This window comes from Curcuma longa, chromosome 11 (assembly GCF_044706935.1).
Source record: "Curcuma longa cultivar G26 ecotype Majalengka, Jawa Barat chromosome 11, ITB_CL_G26_1.1, whole genome shotgun sequence".
NCBI lineage: Eukaryota > Viridiplantae > Streptophyta > Magnoliopsida > Zingiberales > Zingiberaceae > Curcuma > Curcuma longa.
This window is the reverse complement of record NC_133871.1, coordinates 31,165,692-31,186,450: the sequence shown is the minus strand read 5'-3', so window position 1 is coordinate 31,186,450 and position 20,759 is coordinate 31,165,692. Positions and strand designations below refer to the sequence as shown.

The 20,759-nt window shown below is 40.7% G+C and overlaps 7 protein-coding genes and 1 long non-coding RNA gene across 9 annotated transcripts; 5 read left to right on the top strand and 3 right to left on the bottom strand.

Annotated features, from left to right (window-relative positions):
- Window positions 1-2,399: 2,399 nt before the first annotated feature.
- Window positions 2,400-3,202, top strand: LOC141842445 (uncharacterized). Its single transcript, XM_074730649.1, has 2 exons — window positions 2,400-2,675; window positions 2,890-3,202. The coding sequence occupies exons 1-2, from the start codon at window positions 2,407-2,409 to the stop codon at window positions 2,945-2,947; spliced, it is 327 nt and encodes a 108-aa protein (XP_074586750.1). The 5' UTR covers window positions 2,400-2,406; the 3' UTR covers window positions 2,948-3,202.
- A 314-nt stretch (window positions 3,203-3,516) lies between these two features.
- LOC141838104 (thioredoxin-like protein CXXS1) lies at window positions 3,517-4,990 on the top strand. Its single transcript, XM_074725506.1, has 3 exons — window positions 3,517-3,957; window positions 4,080-4,202; window positions 4,620-4,990. Exons 1-3 carry the CDS (start codon window positions 3,829-3,831, stop codon window positions 4,779-4,781), a joined length of 414 nt encoding a protein of 137 aa, XP_074581607.1. The 5' UTR covers window positions 3,517-3,828; the 3' UTR covers window positions 4,782-4,990.
- Window positions 4,991-6,311: 1,321 nt separating this feature from the next.
- Window positions 6,312-7,167, bottom strand: LOC141842292 (early nodulin-like protein 14). Its single transcript, XM_074730504.1, has 2 exons — window positions 6,920-7,167; window positions 6,312-6,766 (listed from the first exon to the last, which is right to left on the bottom strand). The coding sequence occupies exons 1-2, from the start codon at window positions 7,086-7,088 to the stop codon at window positions 6,312-6,314; spliced, it is 624 nt and encodes a 207-aa protein (XP_074586605.1). The 5' UTR covers window positions 7,089-7,167.
- Window positions 7,168-7,585: 418 nt separating this feature from the next.
- On the bottom strand, window positions 7,586-9,442 carry LOC141839243 (tobamovirus multiplication protein 1-like). The gene is made up of 11 exons (XM_074726950.1): window positions 9,305-9,442; window positions 9,123-9,213; window positions 8,967-9,019; window positions 8,807-8,899; window positions 8,638-8,709; window positions 8,465-8,537; window positions 8,351-8,396; window positions 8,213-8,276; window positions 8,061-8,114; window positions 7,846-7,923; window positions 7,586-7,707 (listed from the first exon to the last, which is right to left on the bottom strand). Exons 1-11 carry the CDS (start codon window positions 9,440-9,442, stop codon window positions 7,615-7,617), a joined length of 855 nt encoding a protein of 284 aa, XP_074583051.1. The 3' UTR covers window positions 7,586-7,614.
- On the top strand, window positions 9,280-20,740 carry LOC141839242 (cationic amino acid transporter 1-like). Of its 2 annotated transcripts, XM_074726949.1 has the most exons (3): window positions 9,280-9,300; window positions 18,817-19,210; window positions 19,284-20,740. In XM_074726949.1, the coding sequence occupies exons 1-3, from the start codon at window positions 9,280-9,282 to the stop codon at window positions 20,603-20,605; spliced, it is 1,737 nt and encodes a 578-aa protein (XP_074583050.1). In that variant the 3' UTR covers window positions 20,606-20,740. The 2 variants fall into 2 exon arrangements, with proteins under 2 accessions (XP_074583050.1, XP_074583049.1); XM_074726948.1 differs by lacking the exon at window positions 9,280-9,300 and having other exon boundaries at window positions 18,793-19,210.
- On the top strand, window positions 9,628-11,913 carry LOC141841254 (CRS2-associated factor 2, mitochondrial). The gene is made up of 5 exons (XM_074729403.1): window positions 9,628-10,181; window positions 10,394-10,521; window positions 10,617-10,842; window positions 10,988-11,115; window positions 11,579-11,913. The coding sequence occupies exons 1-5, from the start codon at window positions 9,680-9,682 to the stop codon at window positions 11,666-11,668; spliced, it is 1,074 nt and encodes a 357-aa protein (XP_074585504.1). The 5' UTR covers window positions 9,628-9,679; the 3' UTR covers window positions 11,669-11,913.
- Window positions 12,058-16,776, bottom strand: LOC141842146 (uncharacterized). The gene is given in 6 exon segments (XM_074730364.1): window positions 12,058-12,220; window positions 13,511-13,573; window positions 14,466-14,706; window positions 14,802-15,510; window positions 16,349-16,731; window positions 16,733-16,776. Coding segments are annotated over 6 exon segments (1,503 nt in total). The 3' UTR covers window positions 12,058-12,157.
- LOC141841671 (uncharacterized) lies at window positions 17,345-18,135 on the top strand. Its single transcript, XR_012602822.1, has 2 exons — window positions 17,345-17,578; window positions 17,708-18,135. It is a non-coding gene; the product is annotated as an uncharacterized LOC141841671 (long non-coding RNA).
- Window positions 20,741-20,759: the final 19 nt, after the last annotated feature.

Sequence of the window (20,759 nt, the reverse complement as noted above, 5' to 3'; positions counted from 1 at the left end):
ATATTTTTAAAAAATTGATCAATAATTTATCGAAGTTAAAATTCATAAAAGAACAATACAAAGTATAATCTCGAAGAAAGATCTATTATACATAATTTTATTTTTTTATTAAATAAAAAATTATTTTTATAACTAGAATCTATAGCCTCTAAATTACATAACAACAACTTAATTTTATGATTGTATCAAAACTCCACTTCAGTTAAAATTAATCAATAAAAAAAATTTAAAATAGCAATTAAAATATATACTAACAGTATTATAATAATTTAGTTAGTATTTTTAACATTTTATAAGCAAATTTAACTTTATTTAATTAATTACAAATATTTATTAAATAAATATATTATTTTTTAAAAAAATTATGTTTGAAAGTTTATGTAGAAAATAATTTTATTTTAAAGTTTTACTAATAACACAAAGTGAGTCTTAGCAAAAGATAAAATTATTATTGCATGAACTAATGATCATGACTTTCAATTGTAAAAATAATCTATCTAAATTGTTATTTTAAATTTATTAATAAAATTAAATATCTTTAATAATATTTTATATAAAATCTATTATATATATATATATATAACCCCAAATTCTAGAGTCTCAAAAATGATTGAGACAGCGCTGCCTAACCGACTAACTGAATTGCTTGATCGAATTGAATCACTTGATTGGTCGGGTCCAACCATCCTAACCAATCCACTCACCTAATGTGCTTGATGGACCTAGCCAATTCTGGTCGGCACCCACAAGTCCAATGTTTGTGGGTTCAACTCATGCGCAAAACCTTTTAGAATCACAAACTGGAACACTCTTCTTCAAAAAAAAAGGTGCTATCCCAGCAGCCTTATACAATCGGTTTCATGATCATATGTGAGAAGGTAAATTGAAAAACTATACTTGATCACGACGGAGGAGGATATTGGCTTAGCTTCGTCAAGATTCAAACTCTTGTCCTCTTTTATAATTATGTTCCATTGTAATCAACTCAATTATGTCCCGAGACCACTCCATTCTAGGGTTCATGAGAGGTACACTTTGGTCCCGGGGCAATGGTGCCGTAGTAGGGCATCAAAGTTGTCATCCAGGCACCTATGGTTCGATTCTCAACTAAGACGTATTTACATGAATTTTTCTTCAAATGAGGAGCGCAATCAAAGGATACTGGACGAGTTGGCCGCTGCGTGCACTTCCTAATTTACTCTGATGCCCAAAAGAAAACTTCCGTGGGGCCGAACAACTGCCACGGCGACCATGAGATGTACAGTCTAATTTGGATTAGATTGGCTGGTTTGTTTTAGCAGATCCCACTATTATTCCCTGAACACCAGATTTGCTGAGATCTGATGGCTGTACAATGAGCCTTCGTGTTGTTTCATAGGAAGGTTTTCGACAATCTTTGTTCAAATGATTGAGATATTTCTTTGTACAATTTGCCAGCTTCGTTTTCTTTGTATCATCCAATCTCAGATATTTCACTCCTGTCGTCTTCGAGCTGCTCGAGCAAGCAATTTGCACAAGCCAAGTCGGCATCCACAACGCATCCCCTGCTTCAGAGTTCAAACCAGAGAAAACAATCAGCATGCGCTACTAGTTCTTCAGTTCTTGATCCATAACAGTTCGGTTCCTTTAAACCACTCGTTCCCCTGTGGTGTTCATGCTGTGCTTGAGCACTCGACGCCAGACTTGACTGCATGACAGTGGCCTCACGGGGACACAGGGGAGACCACAGATGAGAGAAGCAACCCCCTCTCGCTCAGGGCATCGTTTTGATTCTGATTGCAATCGCTTTGATTGATCCAATTGCTTGGATCACAGCAACCACACAGATTGCGGCAGCGAGATCTTTCTCTGTTGTTTTCTCCAGCTCTCGACACCTCCGATTCTCTGCATTATACATTGAGTGAGCTTCCAGGAAGAGCCACCAAGTGGTGAATCTCTGCGCATTGAATGCCTCTGATGGCGACTGAAGAGATTAGCCTCCTGAGAATGAGTGAAGGAGAGGCATTTGGAATCTGCAAAATGTTTGCCGCATAGGTTTTGTCCCTGAGATCTTCTGCGATGAGCGACAGGTTATGTTCCAGTTCAGCTCCAAATGGCAGATCTGAGGGAGAAGTAACATGAGCTCAAGAAATTTTGTAACTTTGCATCAGGTTTCGATGACAGAGCAATGGAAGAAGCACGATCTTGAGGTAAAAGAAGAAGAAACGCCAAAAAAAAAAATCGATCAAAATTTTCTGTCCATCCACCATAATAAATTCTGAGAGTGACGGTGATGCGTTGCCAATTTTGCAACCCAATTTAGGTTTTCCACTAGGGCAGTTTGGTCCTCTCACTTCTCCGATGGGCCTATATAACGGCTTTCCCCGAGCAGAAGAAAGCCCCATCCTCGATCGCGGCGGACGGTAGATGAAACTCGCCTCTTTGCTCCAATGCGGCTGCGGCGCGATGTGGCCGGAGGACACGGCGCCGTCGGTGGCGGTGTCCCCTCTTCGGAACTTCACTGCCGCGCCTCGTAATTGCCGCCGCGCGAAACTCCGCTTCAAGCGCTGGACGCCGTCGCTCTCGGCGATCTCTGAGCAGGGATCCACCGCGGCGGAGGTGGCGGGGATCGATACCAAGGCCAAGGCCTCCGTCTCTCGTCGGGATCTTCCTCATTCTCACAGCGAAGACAACCGGTAACCTCCCTGGACGACTCAATCTCATCGTACTATATATACATATATTTTTCAAGAAAAAAGGTGAACTAGCTAGGAAACTCGTAGTGTTATTCTGGAATATTCAATTTCCAGTAGGATCAAGAAAAATGATGTTAAATTAGCAGTGAGTATTTCCTTAGATTTTTTTTCTTTTTCATCAATTTATCCTCATGTGAGTTTGTCCCTCTTTCAGGTACATGGATGTTTCTTCAGTTGTTTCTGCAATTTGTCCCACTGCATATTTGTTCTAGTACCCAAGTCCATGTACATATATTATCATAAAGAACATGCGTATCTTCCTGCTTCTAGTCTTCTAGGGATCAGATGTATGTATATTTTTCTTCATTCTCTTGTCAATACGAGTTTCTACTGATATTGGAACATCACCAATTTAAAGTCCTGTTCAACAAGTCTGTTCTATATGGTGGTTTTGATATCCATAGGCCTTTAGTTAGTCGTAGATAGTATTTTAAAATTTATGAAACAAACATGTTGTTGGGACAATAAGAAAAGCATTTGCATGAGAAAAATGTAAAAAATGAGAACAAAAAAAAAATCATGGAACATGTGAAAATTTAAGATACAATATAAAAGATATCAAAGTCCATGGCAGTGAAAAAATTGTTAATTGGGCTTGTTCATTCCATAGACAGAAAAAATTAAACTGGATAAATCCAAGGCCAAGGAATCTGTTCTTACTCTATCTAAACAATATCAATTTATAATGATTACTTATAGCACATGATAACTTGTTCCAAAAATAATAATAAATTACTTTTCTTTACAAGGTGCTAGTTGGTTCCAGTTGTTTCTTAATACAGCCAAAACCAATTTCTTCAGCCATCTGATTTCTGTGCAAGTAGAAGACAGACTTGATTACCATGTTTTTTTCATTCACAGTTAGCCTTGAATTTCCCAAACAACTATAATTCATGAATGAAATCATGCTGAACAAAGCAAAACTTCCATAGCCATGATCATGGATATGAACAAGCTCTGTTGTGGCCCCTCTTCTTGTATTAGATCTTTTATTGGACCACGTAGCTTCCATCTCCACATTCCCGTCCCTAGCATCAGAGCTTCTCCCCATCTCTATAAATTCCCACCCCAACTCTGGTGAGCAAATCAGCTCATGAGCTTGTGGTGGGTCATGGAAGGCCAGAAGCAGCAGCAGCAGTATTCCAAGTCAAGGGTTGTGAAGGTGAACTCAAAGGAATCATGGGACATGTTCATCACCCAAGCCAAGAACCAAGGCTGCCCTGTAAGCTATACTCATTACAGCCTTGTTTTGGTGGCCCTTTTCTCTAATTCTAGTTCATGACTCAATTTCCTCCATCCTGCATGCTCTTTAGGGTTTGATGTCTGTGTGACCTTGCTCTGCAGGTTTTTGTCCACTTTGGTGCCTCATGGTGTGTTCCATCCCTGGCCATGAATGCATTCTTTGAGGAGCTGGCCATGACTTATCAGGACATCCTCTTCATCTTGGTGGACGTTGACGAAGCCAAGGTGAGGATTTTGACTGTGGCATTTATTCTTTTGAAAGAATTGGGGATTTGAACATTCTGTAGATTTAACAAATCTGGTTCGATCACAATAAATCCTCAATTTTGGTCTAAAAAATCAGGCTGAGAAACTTGGTCCAATTAACTGGCAACCATTCATCCTCACTTTGCCCCCATATCTTTCACATTTTCTTTTAACTGAGATTTCTTAACAAAGGAGAAAATTTTAGCATGAGATTAGTCTTTATTTGAGTTACAGAAAGAAGAAAAAAAGGATGGGGAAATGATACTTGAAATGAGAAATACAGATAGTGTTTTCAGAACTGCTTAATTCTGATATTTTCTGATACAATGTTTTATCATTTGGAGAACAAAAAAGATTACCTGCTTAATCATTTGATGTGCTGGGTGGAAATGGCAGGAGGTGGCTTCCAAGATGGAGGTGAAGGCAATGCCGACGTTTGTTCTGATGAGAGATGATGGCACAGTGATGGACAAGGTTGTTGGGGCAAATCCGGAGGAGATCAAGAAGAGAGTTGATGGTTTTGTCCAATCATTTCGCAGCTCAAAAATTATTGTATGAAAAAAGAAGAAAACGTTGAACAATAAGACTTGTTTCTTGTCAGTATGTGATAATTGTTTGGCTGTGTTATGATGGAATTATTATGTAGAATGTTGGGAGTTCGTCACAGGTGTTTGCTCCTATCCAATCTGATGTGTCAGAGTGTACTTGGTGAAATTAAGATGATATTATCTCTTTTTTTCATAATTATCCTAAAATTTCTTGTCTCATTATTGTTCTACTAATATTTCTCTTTCAATGATGCTGGTTTAAGGCTCCTGATATTTAAAATATCATTGTTTCATAATCTTGTAGTTTAATTATTTTTTTCATTATTTTTTATGGGAAATTTATCAGACTAGTTTGCCTTTGATTTTCATTTCTTTTCCAAAATTAATGTACGCTGCTGTTTTAATTTTTCTTTCCATTATACTTCATCAGTATAATAATTTCCTTTGGTTCAAATAAATTGATTTTAAAATTATTTTATTTGAGATTTGATTTGTGAAATATTTAGAATGAAAAATTTTAAATGAAAAAAATATATTAGGAAGGAGAAAAAAAGTTGGTTTAAGTTTGGTAAAAAGAACCTCGTAACTAAGTTTTGGTATTATTTAAATTATGGATTCAACTTTCATAATACTATCATATTTTTTAAATACTCCTCTTTCTTTCTTGGGTTTAAATCAAAATTAATTTACTTTTAGAAATTTCTTTTTTAATGTATGTTGGCTCTCGGATCTGAATTTAATAGTCTAAGTTGAGAGAATTTTTAAATTTATAAAGAGTTAATAAAATTTATCACAAATTTATTAATATTCATTAACTAACATCGTTTGATAAGTTCTTAGCACTCTCCTTATTCAAAAATTATTAAATTTTCAAAAGGTATGGATTCATCAACAATTTCATTTTGATGGACTCTAAAAAATTTTAAATTATTTTAAATAAAAATTAATGTACTTTTAAAAGCATTTTTAATATATCTATGCTCATATCTTCAAAGTATAAATTGAGAATAGTAAATTTTTAAATTGATAAAATAAAAATTTAAAAATGTACTATCTTTATGCTATTAAATTTAGATTGAAAATATAAATACATGAATTTTTTAAGAATATATTGATTTTAATTTAAAATGATTCAGAATTTTCTGAATTCATTAATTAATTTTAAATAAAATTGAGATCTTAAAAAAAAAATATTTCCAAAATACAATAATATTATGAAAATTAAATAAAATTTATTTATACGATTCAGTAAAGTATCGAAAATATGAAAGTGAGAGCACGTTTACGTTTTCGTTTTCGTTTTCGTTTTCGTTACAAAACAGGGTGCGTTTTGACTTTTAGTAAATTACTGAATTGAATGAATCTTTAACAATTCTTTATGAATCAAAAGAGTCAAAGCGATCACAACAGTTTGTTTATAGTTTTTAGAATTCACAGGAAAAATTCAATTAAAACTTACACAAATTGAATAGAGATCAAATTGAGCAAGGAGACGAACTTTTTTTTGGAGGGAAAAAATTTTGAGAAATAATATCGTCACTTAAAGAACCAAAACCGCCAGCATCAACAGACCGGATCCGAATCCAGCAACAGCCTTCGCCGGCTCTCCGCCGGAAGCCACCGCCGTGGTTGTCGGCTTGGAAGGAGGCGACTCATCAGAAGATCCCGCTGCCGAGGTTGCATCGGTCGGAGACCTTCGGGACGCGGACGACGGAGCTGCGGCCAGCGAGCTTCGCGGCGGCGATGACTTCGTCGCCAAGGGCGAGGCGGCCGGGGAGACAGCGGGCGCCGCGGCGAGGACGTCGATCTCCACCTTCATGCCCGCCGAGCAGTGCCCCGAGATTCCGCAGATGAAATACCGCTTCCCGGCGGCGGTAAGCTTGACGACCGTGTCACCGCCGGCGTCGGTGGAGATCGGATTGCCGGTGGCGCAGGTGCCGTAGGCGGCGCGGGAGACCTCCAAAACGTCGTGCTGATTCGCTGCGTGCTTGAATGCTGCATGCAACCGAATCCAGGAGACGACAAAGCGCGCAAAGATTGAGAGATAAAGAAATCCAGCGACAAAATTCACTCTCGCATATCTCTACTTATTGAGAAGAAGCGTAATCTGAAGAAAAAAGAAAGAAAAAGAAAAACAAGTGAACTCACTCAAGGTGTCGCCGACGCGAAATTTCTTGCCGGAGACCCACCCCGTGAAATCGGTAGATAGATCCCAGGAGCCGCCCGGCCCTCCGACGTTGTAGTTCGCCGCGACTGCGAACGGAGGAACGGTCGCCATTGCTGCGAGGGCGACTAAAGCACTCAACAAGGCGGCCATCTCGATTTCAATTGCAACGGAAGGGGCTGCAGAGGAGAAGAGAAGAGAAGAGAAGTGGTGCCTATGGAAGCCAAGAAAGGACGACTAATATAGCAGCGATGGTAGAATTAAGCTTCAGAAGTTGGCAATGTCGTCGTTGCAGAACAGGGTTGCCTTGTAAGTTAAGGTACGCTGATCAGTGATAGCAGTGTAATTAAGTTGGACGTGGAAAGTAGACCTAGATCTACTTCTTTGTGGACGTTTCAGTTTCATCTACTTTTCTTTGTTGGTAGAAGTAGAACAATGAAGATGAACGTAGATGATTATGATTCATTCTTATATATATTTCATTTACAAAAAACATGAACACAAGATAAGTAACAGCTTACCCAACCTATTCGATTCATGCAATCAGGGAAATGCAAAGCAGTTTCAATTAGAAATGAGTTGTTCGATTTGTTCGAACAAAGAAAACAATATGATTCAATCTTTTTCACCATGAATGCAGAACATCAAAAGGATCTCAGTTCTTGCATGAGCAACTGCTCTATCGAATGGGATGATACTGCCCGGCAACACATTTTTGAGGGAGCTTCCTCAGTATGTAGAGAACAAGTGCAGAAGGTAGAATTTCAGTCATCTGAATCATACAAAATAAGTAGCATGTCATGGATTTGCTTTTGAAATCGATAAGGACTGGCCGATGCAACCAGCTATAAACCGCGAAAAACAAGAACAGTCGAGGAGACTACTCGTTCCTATTGCATCAGTGGCTTACCATGTAGAAGCTGAAATCCAGAATAGGATGATCCAATACATCTAGTGAGGCACCAGAATCAATGGCTGATAGGCCAAGCTGCAACATATTTCATGTAGAAGATGAAAAACAATCGATCAGCAAATATATTTGTTCACAAACTTCAGTAACAGATGAAACTAATTAGTATCTACTTTCTTCAAGTAATCTTCTCAGATTACGATATCGGCACTCACCACCAGGCATCTTATAAGAAAACAGGTGAAACATACAGCAGCAACAGATCCAACCTGCAAAATATACACCGATGACAATCATACTGAAGAAAGGTATTATCATCGTATATAGCATCCTTTTGTATGGTTCCAGCATTTGAAGGTAGACAAACCTCATAAAGCTTCTTCTGTCGCCCCCTTGATTCAATGGGGAAATGCTTCAGCATGATAAATAGTCTGTGAAAAAAATCAAGGCTCAGAAGAATGCTGTCTGCATTATGTTTGTTTCAGCTGAATGCTAAAGCTATTACCTTCCTCCATAGACTAAGAAACCAAGTGCAGCTAGAAAGGATGATACTGGATAAGAGAAAAGCACCCCAAATTAAGTTAAGCAGAGGAATCAAAAATCTACCTGTCAATCTTACCTGCTAGAAAGATATTCCCAACTGATTCCACAATTCGATTGCCGTTTATCCACAGGTAGATCCATATGCAAACCTATCGAAAAACACATAAACAAGTGGTATCATTAGCTAGCTAAAGATTATATCAACATATATACTCCAGTTTGCCAATTGAAAACTGAAGGAATGGATACCTGAATGATGTATATCCCACAATTAGCAATGGTGTATATGATTCTAAGCTTATCTGAAGGAAGACCCCTTGCCTACCATGTCGTTATCGCGATGGCGATCGCATCAACATGAATAGAACATCAAATAATAATATGTTTCTAGAACCATACAAGCATAGCTTATACTGACCTGATGATATATTTCAGCCCAGTAAAGCACAAGCAGGGTGTAAGTAGAAAAGAATAACAACCCTGGAAGATCCAACAATACTAGAGCAAAAACCTGGCTAATTGAATCAAAAAGATTTCACCATCCAGTTGCAGAAAGTGATCAAGAACAAGTCTCTTACCCTTGGCCAGAGTAGGAAAATATGTTTGTGGAACCCAAATACAAGAGCACGAACTGCAACATTAGAAGAAAATGCAGAAGAAAGGAAATCAGCCATCAAGGATTTAGAGGAGCAAGAGTGGGGCGAAAATCAAAGTAAAATCGATGCCAAAGTCACCTCCGTTCACCATGAAATTCATGAAATGGAAAACCTTCTGCGTCGTCCAGCCGTATTCAGGGACTCGGAGTTGGTTCCTCACTACCTGAATCTGCAGACAGCAAACAGCAGGAAAGCTGCAATTTTGACATGAAAGAGAACAAAAATAGCTGAGTCGATGGCATGTGGCGACGGGGGAGTACGAGGGCAAAGGCGGAGACGCAGGAGTATGCGGCGCAGAGGGAGTAGAAGGCGGCGTCCTGCCATTGGGAGGAATGGCCGGCGTTCACCCACCAGTTTCGGGCGGTCGCAGGGAACCAACTCATCTCTGAGATGTCCATGCGAATCTAGAGAGAGAGAGAGAGAGCAACCAACCGGTCTGCGTTTCGCTCTTCTGTTGAAGAAGAAGCTCCTCTCACCAACGCTTCTTCGTTCCTTTGTTAATTGGAGTAAAAACATGGCTGGCGGCGGCTACAAGTCAACGCCTATAAAAAGAGATGGTAGAAAGGTTAAAAAAGGATAGATTTGCTAGATTGGACCAGCACAAATCGAACCGTGGCTAGGTCGTTTCGCACTCGATGCAACGAAGGCTGCTCGCCGGCGCTCTGCCAACCCTAGGCGCTTCCTTTCCCGCCTTCCCACCGTCCGCTCTGCTCTTCTCTCGCTCTAAGAAGAACGCTCCCTCTCTCCACGACGAACCCGACGACCCTCCGTTCTCCCCGATCGCTAAAGCCCCGAAACCTAGGGCTAAACCCCCGAAATCTAAGTCCAAACCCCCACCTCGCGCCGAGGAGAAGAAAAAGCCCTCGCCTTTCCACTCCGACCTCCCCTTCGACTTCCGATACTCGTACTCCGAGACCGACCCTTCCGTCAAGCCCATTGGATTCCGGGAGCCCCCTCGCTTCTCCCCGTTCGGCCCTGGACGCCTTGACCGAAAGTGGAACGGGGTGTCGGCGCTGGCGAATGCCGAGGTAGCGGAGGAGAGGAATTCGGTGCTCGGGGATCCACTCACTGAGGAAGAGGTTGCGGAGCTCGTAGAGCGCTACCGGCATAGCGATTGCTCTAGTCAGATCAATCTGGGTTAGTTGTTATCATTCATCATGCATCTCAAGTTTGATTTTCTAGCACATCTTCGAATCTGAAATGATATTTTTCGAATCAAACGTTTCTCCTGATGCAAAATTGGATATTTTTATCATCCCTCTGCCTTTTCCAGTATAATTTTTGGATTCGGCATGTTGCCTCCTCGATGATTGCTTGATATCGATAAGCATAAAATGCTGCTTCCACAGGGAAAGGCGGTGTGACTCACAATATGCTGGAGGACATCCACAATCATTGGAAGAGAGCTGAAGCTGTAAGATTGAAGTGCCTTGGAGTCCCAACCCTTGACATGGATAATGTTTGTTTCCACCTTGAGGTTGAAATGCATTTTCTGATTACTAACATGAATTGTTGAATGTGATCATGTAACTTACTAACATCAAGAACTAAAATTGCTTAGCATGTGTTCAGGATAAAACTGGTGGAAAGATCATATTCCGAAATATAAACATCCTCCTACTCTACCGCGGCCGCAACTATGATCCTAAGACAAGGCCAGTAATACCCGTAATGTTATGGAAGCCATTGGCACCCATATATCCAAAGCTTGTTCAAAATGTTGCTGAGGGTTTGACTTTTGAGGAAACAAAAGAGTTGAGAAATAGAGGATTAAATACGCCTGCTTTAATGAAACTCAGTATGTTTGGAAAAAAAAAAACTTTCGATTGCCATTTGGCTACTTTTCAGAATCAATTCAGCATATAGTTCGTTCCCTCGTTCACGTTTCTGATTGCAATTGCTAAAATGTGATGTTTTTGACCCCTATGATTCTTATTCTGCAGCTAGGAATGGTGTTTATGTGAATGTGGTGGAAAGAGTCAGAGAGGCCTTCGGATCTATGGATGTCATCAGGTTGGACTGTTCGCATGTCTATACCAGTGATTGCAAGAAGATTGGAGTGAAACTAAGGGTATGTCTATGTTCTTTAAAAGTAGTATATTATATGTATATATTTTGAGTTATTGATCTTCAATAAACCATAAGATTTATTGATCTTTAATTCATGATTTGTATGTTTCATGGGATGAAATCTAGTGTGACAAACTTTCTCAATTAAGGAATGTTACCTTGATCAACTCTTGAAGTTTAGTTCGCCTTGAAATGTTTTTCAATTGGACAATGCCAACTCCTGACCCTCATGGTTCAATCAATGTGAGCCTCAACAAGAGAATTGACTCTCCCTTCCAAACATCATTCGAGTAGAATACCTCCTAGAAAAACTAGGATATGTAGTCTATTAGCTTACATATTGATAGTTTAATGCGTGTAGGAATTGATGCTAATTATTTTTATTCTGTGTACTGAAGTAGTTTATGATCATTCTACAAACTTCAATGATTTCAGAAAGCTTATGTGCCGAATCTTGTTTGTAGGATTTGGTTCCTTGCATTCCTATCCTATTCAAGGATGGACAGATCATACTTTGGAGGGGGAATGTGAGTGAGGACTCTCGGCTTTGCTAGCCTCCTCCTCTTGCATATGCATAATGTGTATGCTTGCCACTGATTCACATATGCAAAGGTAAACTTGTTGAAGGTTCCACATTATGCCGGCATAGCATGAGACGTCTGCAATTGCAAGATTTTCACCAAAGAAAATTGTTACCAGGATGATTCATTTTTTTTATTTATGATAATTTGTTCGTTTTATAACATGATGTTAACAACTTATATTTTGTTCTTCAATTACGCTAGAGCAGCCACTGTATTCTGGTATATACTTGCACCCAAAAGGGGCATAACTCAGTCTAGATTCGCCATATAGTATCATTCTCTCAAATGATCACAATTACTCTTGGCCTCTAAGACATGGTAAAATGTTTCTTCTTATAAAAGACAATTAATATCCAAAGAGAGCTGAGGGAATAAGAATGGTTACATGGAAGGGAAAACGGACAGCTCTTAACTAAATGTGAAAAGAAACAGAACAAGGGACTCGGACAAAAATGCTTGTTATTTCATTTTTCTCTTGGTAGCAGCTTTTTTCTTCGACTTCCTGAATCCAGCACCACTCTCCTGAAAGAATGTTTACAACGATGAGCATTTAGCTCACATCCACAAAAAGAATATTTAAACTCCAGCGTGTTTGATTGGACAATAGCCACAAGGCAATCAGACTATCAAAATATACCATGTACTGTAATTAACAGCAGCGACAAATAAACATAAAGATGAACATCTAGTTATACAAACTCACTTCGAAAAGAAACCTACACATGTCAGGATAGAAAATGCGAAAAAGCATGCTGATGCTCACAGGAAGACTACTTTATTCAGCTGGCACCAATCCTAGTATAGTCATGCCTAATTTTTGACGTCTCGCATGACAATTAGGTTAATGTTGGGGAAGAAAATTAGTTGGAGTGTGCAAGCTCCTTGTATGCATGGATACCCAACAGAAATGAGTCAGAAAATAGGGAAGCTTTAGTGGTCCAGATGGCAGTGCTTAACCAGATGAGAATATAGTCAATACCCTTTTACAAGCCTTGCAAGAACACTCATCCCATATTATTGCTCAGAGCCGGAGCTGTAAGATCGCTTTGAAGTGTTGATATCAGCCTAATGTTCTTGAAGGCTTGTGACTGGAGGTCATTCCAGTGGTGCAGTATTGATTCAAATAATATTCAAATGAAATTAATGTTGCCTTACTAGATTAGTTGGACAAAATTCTTTTGAGTTTCCATCATCTAAGTTTTCAAACTAAGATTCCTAGTTCCCAAGAATTTCATCATTAGTACTCTTAATATTCTGATAGAACCTTATAACAAGGAAGACGATCAACTCTTGGAATAATCAATAATGCATTAAAACCAAAAAGACGGCCAAAGAAGGGCCACTTAAAGAAGGACCACTATATCTTTTAGTATGTCACCAGCATCAACAAAAATGCATTTTCACCATATGAGAAAGATAATTTTTCCATAGTGTTGATGAAATGACCGAATATCCAAAAAAACTTAAAGAGTCAGCACGATTCAATTTATTAAAATATCATCCATGCCACATAGATTTGCCCAAAGGTTCCCTTCCAGAAAAACCTCAGGATATCACATGGCTCTAGCAATCAGGTTAACCATCTTATTTATGCATCTGAAGCATCCAAAAAGGAAAAACCTAGATTACGTTCATTGCATGGCACTACAACAAGTAGGCAAATATCAAGGATTCACATAACAGTTAACAAGATATCTAATAATCATAGAGCCTATCATCATATGTATATGTTATTAAAAATAGAAGTCATGCAGTGAAAAACATTTGAAACACAAATGCAACTGTAGATGTTAAAGAAAACAATTCTCTTACCTTCCTATATTGTCTATAAGCTCGTTGGCCTGATAACTCTACACCATCTTTAGTTACATAGACCTGCAATTAATTATCAAAAATGGAAATAAATGTGGTCAAGTACAACTCATGAAGCCATCTGTAGGAACTATCTGAAATTGAACACATGGTTATCCTGAAACCATTTCAAGTTCTGTAGATTGGTCCAAGCCTTCATAGTTATATTTAAGTGTCTATCCAATTTGAATATTTTTGCTCCAATCTTAGGACTATGATGCAAGTACATGTGAAGAATTTGTGCAAACCCAAACATTTGTAAGATGCATAGCATAGAGAAACTCAATATTTGACAACCAATAGCATGCCAGATAGCAAAATATTGGACATTCAAATGAATGATAGTACTGCATGCATTATCAAAGGATGAAAAGAAATATTATTGATCTTAGAATGATAAATTCGAAATATTGAGATACAACTAGGACTTCACACTGAAAAACAATTGTAACCATGGAAAAACAATGAATTTTTTTTCAGTTAAGATAGCACCTAGGGTAAGATCATTGCAGTCCTAAAGGTTTATTTAAGATTAGCAAGGAGGAAACAAGGAACAAAAAGTAGAATGATGGGGCATTCAGATAATAGTTCTGTTATTTCTTGTCACCAGAATTTTTCAGAATCAAGTAATAAGCAATTCTCCATCAATTTAATGATCAAAATTAGATGATTTCGAATCGTTGGTGCTACACTTGTCACAAATTATTAACAAGTAAAGTGAAGCTAAGTAAAAAAAAAGTAGGGAAATAAAGTGAGTGGGCAATCACACTGTCGGATAAAAAAAAAAGCAAACAGAAAGGAAAAAGGAAATATGGAAGCATGCATGAAAATCCTGTTAGATTTTAGTCATAATCATAATCAAGAAAATCTTCCATTCCTGTGAGAAAAGTCAACAAGTGCTACATGTATCTCCTACCTTTCTTCCACTTTCATCAGTAAACCAGTGACCAGATTGACGGTCATTAGCATGAACTCGCCTTTTCCCAGCATCTTTTGGGATAACCGCACTCTTTTTGGGGCATGCCCAACCACCAGAAGCATTTGGCTCCTTTAGATTAGCATCCTTTGTCTTTCTTCTCTTTTTAGAACTTCCAGCAACATCCTGCTTGCTGGTTTTACGGGCATCACTAGGGGTATCTCTTGCACCAAATTGATTCCTGCCACAGCAGAGCACAGTCAGTAGGGTGTGTGCCCACACACACACTCACATACATATATTTGTCAACAGAGCCCAAATCTAATCATTCCTTACATGTAGTTTATATTTCTTGTCCCAGGTTGCTTCTGAACTTCTGTACCAAGAGGAACAAAGTAGGGCAATCGTTGCTTTACTAGCATCTGAATCCTCAAGTCATTGTGGTAGAAATACTGAAAAGAAGGTGGTTCAGCATTAGGCAAATTACAATTTTGTTCTGCATTTCCAATGATATTTCTATGCCTTTTTGTATCAGCTACTCTTGAACTGCAGAAAACCACATCTTCTTCTCTGTTTCCTTCTGATTCTAGATCCTTTATTGATTTGAAATAGTCTTCACAAAATTGATCTAGAGCAGGTGTAGTTAAGCTTATGCTTTTCTTAGGGTTTAAATCTTCCCAGAAACTGTCCTCCCTGGATTTTTCATATCTGAGACTTTTATGCTGGTCATTTTTACTTACCAATTTTTTCTCCATCAACCTGTTAGCATCAACAATTTTATTGTACTTGCATTCATCATCACTAAGAGGGTTATCAGAATCAGAACTCAGTTGATAGATTTTCCGTATAGGACTAATGTTTGAATTTTGAAAAAATATTTTATCGCAATTTTCATGTGAAACCGTAGAAGTAATGTCTTCAGATGCTGTTGATATTCTTGGCTTGTTCAGCTTCGTTGTTGATTGATTTGTAAGAACTCCATTTTTCTGCAGTGAAAACTTTGAAGAACTGCCAGTGATGTGGCTTCTCACTGAAGAACACTTATCTGAAAAATCAATCATTAAATGGTGCATAATTTAAACCTTTTTTCAATACTTTGCATGGATACAATTAAAACCAGAGCTCAAACTATATATCTCTATAGTTTTCAGAAGTTGACTTTTAATTGAAGCATAAAATATATGAACTTGCTAACTAAATTTGCAAGAAGAGCATAAAGGAAAGAAATAAATGCTAAAGGATAGCTAGACCAACTTGGAAAAAACAATTAAAGGATAATTTTAGTATGAAAATGAGGATCCAAAAGAAGATGGACAAAGTGAGAAGAGTCTCATCTTTGTCTTTACGACTGTAACCAAAAAGCCTAAGATCTCACACAAGCAAGTAAAAGCATTTGATCTACACAAACATACTTTATGAAATTAATTGAACAAGGATATCATCATGCAAAGCTAAGATGGAATGGAGAAATCCATAAATGGTAAACCTGGAAGGTTATTCTTATCTCAACCAACTTTATACAAGAACAATATATGTTGGCAAACAATGTCTCTTGCATGCATTATCCACAACCACAAGCCAGATGCATTTTATGATCAGGAATATTACCCGCTTAAATCTACTTTATATTTAAGCAGGAAATGGGATAAATTCATCAATCGGTTGAAAATCATACTAGGATTTTATTTGATTTATTTATTGTGCGTGCATATGTGTGTATGTATGCTGTTTGTCAAGAAAAATGAGCCTTTTCACTCAAACCCTAATCCATAAAATAAGAATTTGGTTTTGTGCACCGTCTCCTGTAACCAATAACATAGAAAAATAATACGGTAAAAATAGCCACAAAAAAACCAAAAACCCTAACGGCATACCTCACTCACCTCGACTAGGGTTATCTTCTTGGGACGAAAAAGCTTCAATGTCATCATCGTCTGGAGAAATATCATCATTAATCGTGCCTCCTCCATCACATAAAGGAGAATGAGCGATCGGCGACGGGATACGACGAGAAGAAGGCGGAGGGCCTCGCCGTAAGCGCTTGAGGGCTGGAAGAGGGGTTTCTTGAACGGCCTCCGAAGCAGGGATCTCTTCGTAACCGCTCGGCTCTCCCTCTACAAATCCATGCTCTGGGAAGCACTCAAAGGTTGGATCTTCCACCGCGGAAGACGGAACGGCGAAAAGGGGGCGCCGCTCTTCCTCTTCGTTATCATTCCCTTCCTCGTCCTCGGTGGACAGATCGGCGATGTCGAGATCGAGGCCGAGAGAAGGAAGGAGCTGTGAAGTCGTCCATTCGGAATCGATCGTTCATCGATCGAGCGATCGAGGGAGAAACAGAGTGCGGAAATAAAAAACAGAAGAGATTTTGGCTCGCAATGGGAAAATGGGAAAAGATTTTTGCGCCAAAATAAAACCTCGTCTTAGAGCGCCAAATCGAACTTACGATGCCGGATTCGGGCAATAATCATCTGGAGGGCCTCCAATGTAATCCAACCCGATATAAAAGATATTGGTAATTAAATGGCTACATAAAAAATGTCCTAGAATAAATATGGCCATTCTACGGCCCGGCCCGGCCCATATTTGATTGCTACTGTCTCAATTTTCGACTTGCAATGTCACGTGCTTACCATGTGTTCATAACTCGATCCACATCTGGGTACTTCACGAATCTGAGACTACCAATTCACCAACCATATAATGGGAGTTTTCCATTGGTCATGATTCACTCTGCCCAATAGATGTGGATCTGTACGATGTTTGGTGACTTGAACAGCTCGCAGGATCAAATGACACGGCAGCTGTTGATTGCGAGGTTGCGGCATCAGGCTTCCGCTTCAAACCACTTGGTCCACTTTCCTCTTCGAATGCGGCCGGTAACACGTCCAGGTTCGCTTAGAGCTCCCAGGAAGCTCCTCTCCCCTTCCTCTATTAATCCGGAGGGCGTTCGATGGCCAATTCCATCCAAATTTCGTAGATCCTTCTTTCTACTGCTCCGATCCCAATTTGTGATGGCTCGATTTGGGGGATGGATTCAGTTCCTGATCTCCTTCCTCCGAGTTCTCATGGAGAGGCCCGTTCCCGACGAGATTCAGCTCGCCTTTTGAAGACAGGTGCGGCTGCTCTTTTCTTCCCGTACTACCCGATTTGGCTTCCCATCGTCACTGTTTCAGCGATTTCTCGATTCGAAGTCGAGACTTTATTGTCTGCTAAAGCAAAAAATTTCTTCTTTTGGGGCGTAGATCGGCGGTCAATTAGAAGATGGCTTGGTTTGGTGGATGGATTAGATTGTTGCTCTTCGTCTTTCGAATTATGATGGAGAGGCCCGCTTCGAGTGATCTCCTACTCGTTCTGTGAGGAGTTTGGTTCCGTAACAGATTCATCCTTCAGTGGTTGAAGAAGAAGAATAGCACGCTTCAAATTGTAATCGAGTTGTAACTTTGCTTTAACACAGTGAGTTAAGTTGAGAGCAGAACTAGCCAGTTTGCTAGTTATTACTAAAGAAAACAGATTCTATCGCTTAGTGAGTGAAATTTTTTTTTTCTCCCTTTCCTCAATCCCCCAATCATTGTGGGTTGTTTGTTTCTTGAGCTCTTGTGGAAGTAATGCTGTGATGTACAGAAGTTGCATATCTTCGATAGGTAAATCTATTCCATCTTTTGAGCTATAATTTTAATGCTCACAGCATCATCAGACATTTCTTTAAATTCAATATATCCTACACATTATCTTAGACATATGAAATTAAACATTTTGATCTTCATGAACGCTGTTAGCCATATTTAATGTCTTTATTTTGATGAAAAAAAATTAACTGTAAATTATTTTATAAATCAATTTATACTTTGGAAGTTATTAAAAAAATAACTATATAACAAATGTTGAAGTTATTTTTGGCAATAGATCACAATTAGATAGTTACATAACGAAAAATATTGAATTTCCTAAAATAACCTTGCTAAAACGATTACCAGATCTGGCAACAGATCGGGGCTGTTGATTGGTCGATTCAAAGCCCGGAATCCCTTCCAAAACAGAAACCCGTCGTTGGAGCCGGGTCGGAATTTGGGCACCATCGCGGTTAGTTTAATCCCAAATTGACTCGAAGCCTCAAACTCTCTTTTAAATTCCTATTTCTGCCCTGGGAACCGTTGTTTCAATCCTTTCTTAGCCTAACTCACTTCTGTATTTATCGCCATTAAACCCTTCCGTTTCCCATCCCACAAGCCTTGGTGCTCGCCTTCAATCTTAGTATTTACTATTGGATTGTAATTAAGGGGGAAAAATATTTTTCTAGGGTTTTTTTGTGTTTGTCTGAGGCAGTAAAATGGCAAATGGTGGAGAAAACGAGTCCGGCGGGAAGACAAGGAGGCGCTTGTGCTCCTGCAGCAAGGAGGACTTCCTGCCGGAGGAGTCCTTCCAGAGCTGGGCCAACTACAGCAAGGCCCTCCGTGAGACGGGCCTCCGGCTCAAAGATCGCTTCACGGCCCGCTCCGTCGACAAGTTCGAGATCAATGAGATCAAGGCCCGAAGTGGAAATGACATGAAGAAAACACTCACCTGGTGGGATCTCATCTGGTTCGGGATCGGCGCCGTCATCGGCTCGGGCATCTTCGTCCTCACCGGTCAGGAAGCTCGCGATTCCGCGGGACCCGCCGTCATCCTCTCCTACGTCGTCTCCGGCGTCTCCGCCATGCTTTCCGTCTTCTGCTACACCGAGTTCGCCATCGAGATCCCTGTCGCCGGTACGTTTTTTATAAGCGATCTGGTTACTAAACTTGAGCGGGGATTGACGATGTGGGACTAAATTGTGATCAGGCGGTTCATTTGCGTACTTGCGAGTTGAGCTCGGTGACTTCGTGGCCTTCGTGGCGGCCGGCAACATCATCCTCGAGTACATAATTGGCGGCGCAGCCGTCGCCCGTTCGTGGACATCGTACTTCGCCACGCTCCTCAACCACCACCCGAATGATTTCCGCATCTACGCCGCCAGCTTTGCATCCGATTACAACCGGCTCGATCCTATCGCCGTCGTCGTCATCACTTTGATCTGCTTCGCTGCCGTGATTTCCACCAAGGGGAGCTCCCGCTTCAACTATGTGGCCTCCATCATCCACCTCGTCATCATCATCTTCATCATCATCACTGGGCTCACCCAGGCCGACACCAAGAACCTCACCGCCGACTTCGCCCCCTTCGGTGCGCACGGCATCTTCGCGGCCGCCTCCGTGCTTTTCTTCGCCTACATCGGCTTCGACGCCATGTCCACCATGGCGGAGGAGACGAAGAACCCGGCGAAGGACATCCCGCTGGGGCTTGTGGGATCGATGACCATCACCACGGCGTGCTATTGCCTGATGGCGATCACCCTCTGCTTGATGCAGCCCTATTACCAAATTGACCCCGACGCGCCATTCTCGGTAGCGTTCTCCGCCATTGGTATGGATTGGGCCAAGTACATCGTGGCCTTCGGCGCGCTCAAGGGAATGACGACGGTGCTGCTGGTGTCCGCCGTCGGCCAGGCGCGCTATCTAACCCACATAGCTCGCACACACATGGTGCCCCCATGGTTCGCGCAGGTGCACAGCGCCACCGGCACCCCTATCAATGCCACCATCTTCATGCTCATCGCCACCGCTATCATCGCCTTCTTCACCGCTCTCAACGTCCTCTCCAACCTCCTCTCCATCTCCACGTTATTCATCTTCATGCTCGTAGCCGTCGCCCTCCTCGTCCGCCGCTACTACGTCGCAGGCGAGACGACCGAGGCGAACCGGAGAAAGCTCGTGGCCGCCATCACGGTGATCCTGGCGGCTTCTCTGGCTGCGGCAATGCTTTGGGCGATAGGAGTCGAGGGGTGGATCTGGTACGTGATGGCGTTTGTGGTCTGGTTAGCGGCGACGGGGTACTTGTGGTGGGCGGTGCCGCAGGCGAGGACACCGGAGATGTGGGGTGTTCCGTTAGTTCCATGGCTGCCCTCTGCGTCGATCGCGATCAACATCTTCCTACTCGGGTCGATCGATGCGCCGTCGTACGTGAGGTTCGCCATATGGTCTCTGCTGCTGTTCATCTACTACATCTTCTTCGGGCTTCACGCGACCTACGACACTGCGAAGGCCGCCGCTGCCGCCGGCGTTTAACCACTACCTGGGATAATTGTATTCAGCGAATAGTATAAACTTGGTGCTGAATATTTTGTCCTCAGGATTATTGAGCGTTTATAAACATTTCTCACGGGGACAAACGATTGAAGTGTAAAATTGTTATTATCTCATTTGTAAGTGTTCATATATA

Coding starts and splice junctions, on each gene's coding strand:
- LOC141839242 (XM_074726948.1), top strand. CDS start 18,793: ATGGCAAATGGTGGAGAAAACGAGTCCGGCGGGAAGACAAGGAGGCGC. Junction 19,211..19,283: donor CATCGAGATCCCTGTCGCCG/GTACGTTTTTTA, acceptor AATTGTGATCAG/GCGGTTCATTTGCGTACTTG.
- LOC141842445 (XM_074730649.1), top strand. CDS start 2,407: ATGAAACTCGCCTCTTTGCTCCAATGCGGCTGCGGCGCGATGTGGCCG. Junction 2,676..2,889: donor TCTCACAGCGAAGACAACCG/GTAACCTCCCTG, acceptor TCCCTCTTTCAG/GTACATGGATGTTTCTTCAG.
- LOC141839243 (XM_074726950.1), bottom strand. CDS start 9,442: ATGGACATCTCAGAGATGAGTTGGTTCCCTGCGACCGCCCGAAACTGG. Junction 8,710..8,806: donor GGGCTGAAATATATCATCAG/GTCAGTATAAGC, acceptor ACGACATGGTAG/GCAAGGGGTCTTCCTTCAGA. Junction 7,924..8,060: donor TTCTTATAAGATGCCTGGTG/GTGAGTGCCGAT, acceptor AATATGTTGCAG/CTTGGCCTATCAGCCATTGA.
- LOC141841254 (XM_074729403.1), top strand. CDS start 9,680: ATGCAACGAAGGCTGCTCGCCGGCGCTCTGCCAACCCTAGGCGCTTCC. Junction 10,522..10,616: donor ATGTTTGTTTCCACCTTGAG/GTTGAAATGCAT, acceptor GCATGTGTTCAG/GATAAAACTGGTGGAAAGAT. Junction 11,116..11,578: donor AGATTGGAGTGAAACTAAGG/GTATGTCTATGT, acceptor TCTTGTTTGTAG/GATTTGGTTCCTTGCATTCC.
- LOC141842292 (XM_074730504.1), bottom strand. CDS start 7,088: ATGGCCGCCTTGTTGAGTGCTTTAGTCGCCCTCGCAGCAATGGCGACC. Junction 6,767..6,919: donor TCGCGTCGGCGACACCTTGA/GTGAGTTCACTT, acceptor GGTTGCATGCAG/CATTCAAGCACGCAGCGAAT.
- LOC141838104 (XM_074725506.1), top strand. CDS start 3,829: ATGAGCTTGTGGTGGGTCATGGAAGGCCAGAAGCAGCAGCAGCAGTAT. Junction 3,958..4,079: donor CCAAGAACCAAGGCTGCCCT/GTAAGCTATACT, acceptor CTTGCTCTGCAG/GTTTTTGTCCACTTTGGTGC. Junction 4,203..4,619: donor TGGACGTTGACGAAGCCAAG/GTGAGGATTTTG, acceptor TGGAAATGGCAG/GAGGTGGCTTCCAAGATGGA.